The sequence below is a fragment of the Gavialis gangeticus genome, unplaced genomic scaffold (assembly GCF_001723915.1).
Source record: "Gavialis gangeticus isolate Ggan-Ray unplaced genomic scaffold, GavGan_comp1, whole genome shotgun sequence".
In the NCBI taxonomy this organism is placed as follows: Eukaryota; Metazoa; Chordata; order Crocodylia; family Gavialidae; genus Gavialis; species Gavialis gangeticus.
This window is the reverse complement of record NW_017728998.1, coordinates 47,385,772-47,389,983: the sequence shown is the minus strand read 5'-3', so window position 1 is coordinate 47,389,983 and position 4,212 is coordinate 47,385,772. Positions and strand designations below refer to the sequence as shown.

At 49.0% G+C, this 4,212-nt stretch overlaps 1 protein-coding gene across 1 annotated transcript; it reads left to right on the top strand.

Moving 5' to 3' along the window:
* Positions 1-2,936, top strand: THAP11 (THAP domain containing 11; the record flags this gene model as incomplete). Its single annotated transcript, XM_019505304.1, has 1 exon — positions 1-2,936. A coding segment is annotated over one exon (426 nt), but the record flags the coding sequence as incomplete, so codon positions are not given.
* Between the last annotated feature and the right edge of the window lie 1,276 nt (positions 2,937-4,212).

The following is a 4,212-nucleotide window of genomic DNA, read 5'->3' as shown; positions in this document are numbered from 1 at the left end:
CTCGCCATCCAGGACGGCGCCGAGGCCCAGCAGCTGCAGCCGGGCCAGGCCCCGGCAGGGGGCGCAGGCGAGGACGTGAAGCCCATCGACTTGACAGTGCAGGTGGACTTCGGGCCCGAGCCCCCGGCCGGGCCGGTGCCCGTACGGCTGGTGGCGGCGGGGGCGCTGGGCGAGGACGGCCCGCTGGAGGGTGGCCCCCCGGACCACTCGTACTCGCTGTCGTCGGGCACCACGTCGGAGGAGCTGCTGCGGAAGCTGAACGAGCAGCGGGACATCATCGCTCTGCTGGAGGTGAAGATGAAGGAGATGAAGGGCAGCATCCGCCGCCTGCGCCTGGCCGAGGCCCAGCTGCGCGAGGAGATCCGTGAGAAGGACCGCCTGCTGCACGCTGCCAGCGCCGGCGCCCGCAAGCGCCATGGCCTCTGAGAGCCGGGACACTCCCCCGGCACGGCCCGGCCCAGCCCGGCCCCTTCCGCAGGGGTGCCGCCATGCCGGGGAAGGAGCCTGGGGCGGGTTGGAAGGACTCTGCCCCGGCCCCTTCCCCAGAGCAACGCCTCTTCCCAGCACAGCCAGGCTTGGACCCCAGCAACGACCCAGCGCCGGAGGACAGCTCGTTTCCTGACACCCCGCTGGGCTCCCGGGAGTAGGAGGATTTCTGCCCCGCCCCTGCTAGTGCTGCTGCAGTCACGGTCTGACAAGCAAGGAGGTATCTGGCAGGGAAGGAAGGGCTCCTCAGACTCTGAAAGGCTTCTTCGCACCCTTGCCCCGGGAGGAATCACCATCGTGCTGTCTGCACTACCAGATCTCTCTCCTTCTTGCTGCTGCTGGCGCTGCTTTAGCTCTAACTGTGTTAGCACTGCTGGGCACTCTAGTTTTGGCTGCCAGTTTATTGGAGCAGGCATATCATAGCACCAGTGTTCTGCCTACACTGCGGGTACCAATGCTGTTGTTTTAGGATGAGCTAACCTTATTTTGACCACAGTGGGGAAATGTTTGCAACTTTTTTTTTTTTATTGTAGATGGGACTTAGGCTATTACTAAGCAAATGTAGGGTGACAAGCATCAGTTATCAGCAATTAAATTAGCTTGTATAGCAGTGACTCTACTCCATAAAAAAAGCATGTTTAAAACCACAGTTGGCGCTGTATGCTCTATAGAAGTGTTAAAATGGTGTTTTGTAAGGCCTCCTTTAGTAGAGGTATGAGGAAAGCTTTAAAAACCCTCTATGGGTAATACGTTTCTTCAGTAAATGAATGATGCTGTAAGAGTCTGCCACTTCAAGTGTGAAAGTATCCCCAAAAGTAGAGTGCTCATGTGCCATACAGTTTTTGCGCTCTTGTGCTTGTGCACTCTCTTGGGCTTGCTTGCTCTCTCTCTCTGCATTGGACATACATTTGTTACAAATGTCTTGATCCTCTCAGTGCTGATAAGGATTGCTTTTATCTGGTGTAGTTTCTTGCCTTGTTGACATTTATTGGTTACAGTTTATCTCACTAGTTTAAAAATGCCTCTATCTAATATAACTGAGGATATAGGCAATATTGAGTTTTATAAGCCTTGGGATGAAATTTTGATTGGAAAAGTCTTTGGAAAGACTTGGGATGAAATTTTTCTAAGTGAAATTAATTTACCTGCTCAATCCTAAATTAGTTTATATGACCAATAGTCTCTGTTTAGGAGATACTCAACCAATTTAAGTGTCTTTACATGCTCCAAGGCAATATTGAGAAACATTGTAACAAATCTCTGTAGAATGGTTGCAGGTTTCTGGTTCCAGTCAGTATCAGTCCTAGATTTCCATGGACAGAGAAACAAACAAAAGAAGCCAGAAACTGTGGAGGGGGACAGTGATATTGCTGTAGCTTCATATGTTCCCAGATTATCAAAAAGCCAGTGAGATTGGGAGCTCAGTGTTTTGAGGGAGGGAGATCTGGTACACCTGAATGGATCCATCTTGATGCTTATTTACTCCATTGAATTTGGACAGTGATGTGCTTTAGAAAAAAGTAGTTCACCACAGTGTGCCCTATAATTATGCCAGAAAATGCTCAGACTCTTTGTGTTTCAGCTAAGTTAGTGGAAACAAGTGACATGGACAGCTACAGATCTGGGTTCCTGAGATCTTTCTCTTGCAACTAGAGTGCATTACACGCAGTAGGCTGAGCTGAAGATTTTACTAATTTTATAAATATTTTCTAATTGTAAAAAGTATCTTTAGTTTGGAAATACTGTAATCTTTGTAACACTGGCCCACTCTTACCTGGCCAACTGTCCAGTTCATTCTGTCCCTGTAGCTGGTATGACTGAGTCTGAAGGGTGCATCTGGGATTTGGCAGCTGGAGGTTCCTGTATTGAGTATCCAGCCAGCTCAGCTAGAGACTTCCACAGATACAGCTGATAACTATGTGATGCATGGGTCTTTTTTTATAATGTGTAGTGACTTGGGTGGTTGACCATGAGGATGCTACAGATCTATTCATGTATTAAGTGTGTACCATTATTTCATTTTATTTATTTTTCCCAATCTGATACTGGGTCTAACTACAGCTGTGTAGTGTGCTGACTTCTGTGCAAGTCGTATCAGCAGTAGGTTTTGGTGGGGGAAGGACCAGCAGGCATGCTTGCTGTATTGTGCCTAATTTAGCACATGTTGTTTGGTCAGTCAAATCTTATGCTTCCATCAAGGCAAAAGGCAGCACAATGTCTCTTTCTCTCTTGAATTGTAAATGAGACTATTTATGCATCCTAGCTGCTTGAGAGTGTTTAGAATGTGCGTGTTGTAACAGTCATGGTATTTTTTCTACCATTGTAATGCACTTCAGGATGTTCAGCCGTTTGGCTCGCTGGACTGGTTAACTGCTGGACTGTTCCATTTTTCCAGGTTACACTGAGGTGCTAACATGCTTAATTTTAATAAAGTCTATTTTGGTTTGTTATGTTTTCTTTATCAATGCTAATTACTTGTGAAAGTTCTCATACAGGCTGCCTTTCTAATAAAAAGTCCAGTTTATGTGCTTTTGAAGTTTCCTATTCCATGCAAGTTTGGTACCATATCCTTTATTACAAAATAACAGCCTTCTCTACCTATCATGAGTATCAGGTTCAGCCTGTAGTTGTTAATTCAACAAATCCTCTTTAGTGTAGTGTTAATAGTTTTATAATGTACCCCAATTAGCCTGGGGGGGAAAAAGCCCCTCATCTTACAATTGCATACAAGGAAATCTCACTGAGCACCTCGTCCATCATTAAACTGCTGCCAAAAGCAGTATCTGCTCAGGCATGGAAACCATCTGTGAAATAGATTAAATGCAGTCAAGACAGAGCATGACTATAAAACACAATTGGGGGATGGGGAGGGTGTTCCCTCAACAGGAAACTGTCATGAGGCCTTGAGGTACTATGCTACCAGACTGGCACTGAGAAGGCCAGAGCCAGCCCTGACCCCCTCCCCATGTGCCCAAAAATTTAGTTTATTAAAAAATGTTAAAGCTCAAAACACAAGGAAATACAGAAAGACCCAAGCAGGGGTCTACATAGTAGAGGATAAGGTTGCCAATTAACACATTACAGCTCTGAAGGGTAGGGGTGCACCTATAAAGATTTTTTTGGTCTATTATTAACCAGCTATGTCACCTGATACTGATCTGATAGCTGCCATGCAGCCCAGCAGCTTGGAGAGCAGCATCTGACTAGTAAGTCGGGGCGGGGGGGCAGATCAAGGCCCCCACAGTGAGGGAGGGGGTGGGGCTGGGACAAAGGCAGGAACTGCCTAGCCAGGTGAGGCAGGGCAGCTCCTCCCACTGTACACACCCCTGAAGGAGGCATGTACCCTCCAGATGTGTGCAGGGTGAGGGTTGACTGCCTACTGGGCTCAGGACCAGAGGCTGTTTTGACCTTTTCCCTGCAGGGGTGCTGGGATGGGCTGCACCCGAGGCAGGACAGGCAGCAGTGCTGTGGGGAGTTCTGGGGTGGCTATATCCCACCCTGTAGTGCCCCCTCCCAGCACTGCTGCTTCCTGCCCTGTCCACAGCCCTGGCCCAGCCTCCCTGCTGGAAAGAGGCCAATGCAGCCACTAGCCCTGACCCCACAGTGGGCAGCCCACCCTCACCCCATACACAAGTCAGGGGGCATATGGCCCCGCATGCCTTCCTTGGTGCATGCAGCAGTGGGGAGCTGCCCCCCTTCCCTGCCCCTCCACACTCCCTGGATGAG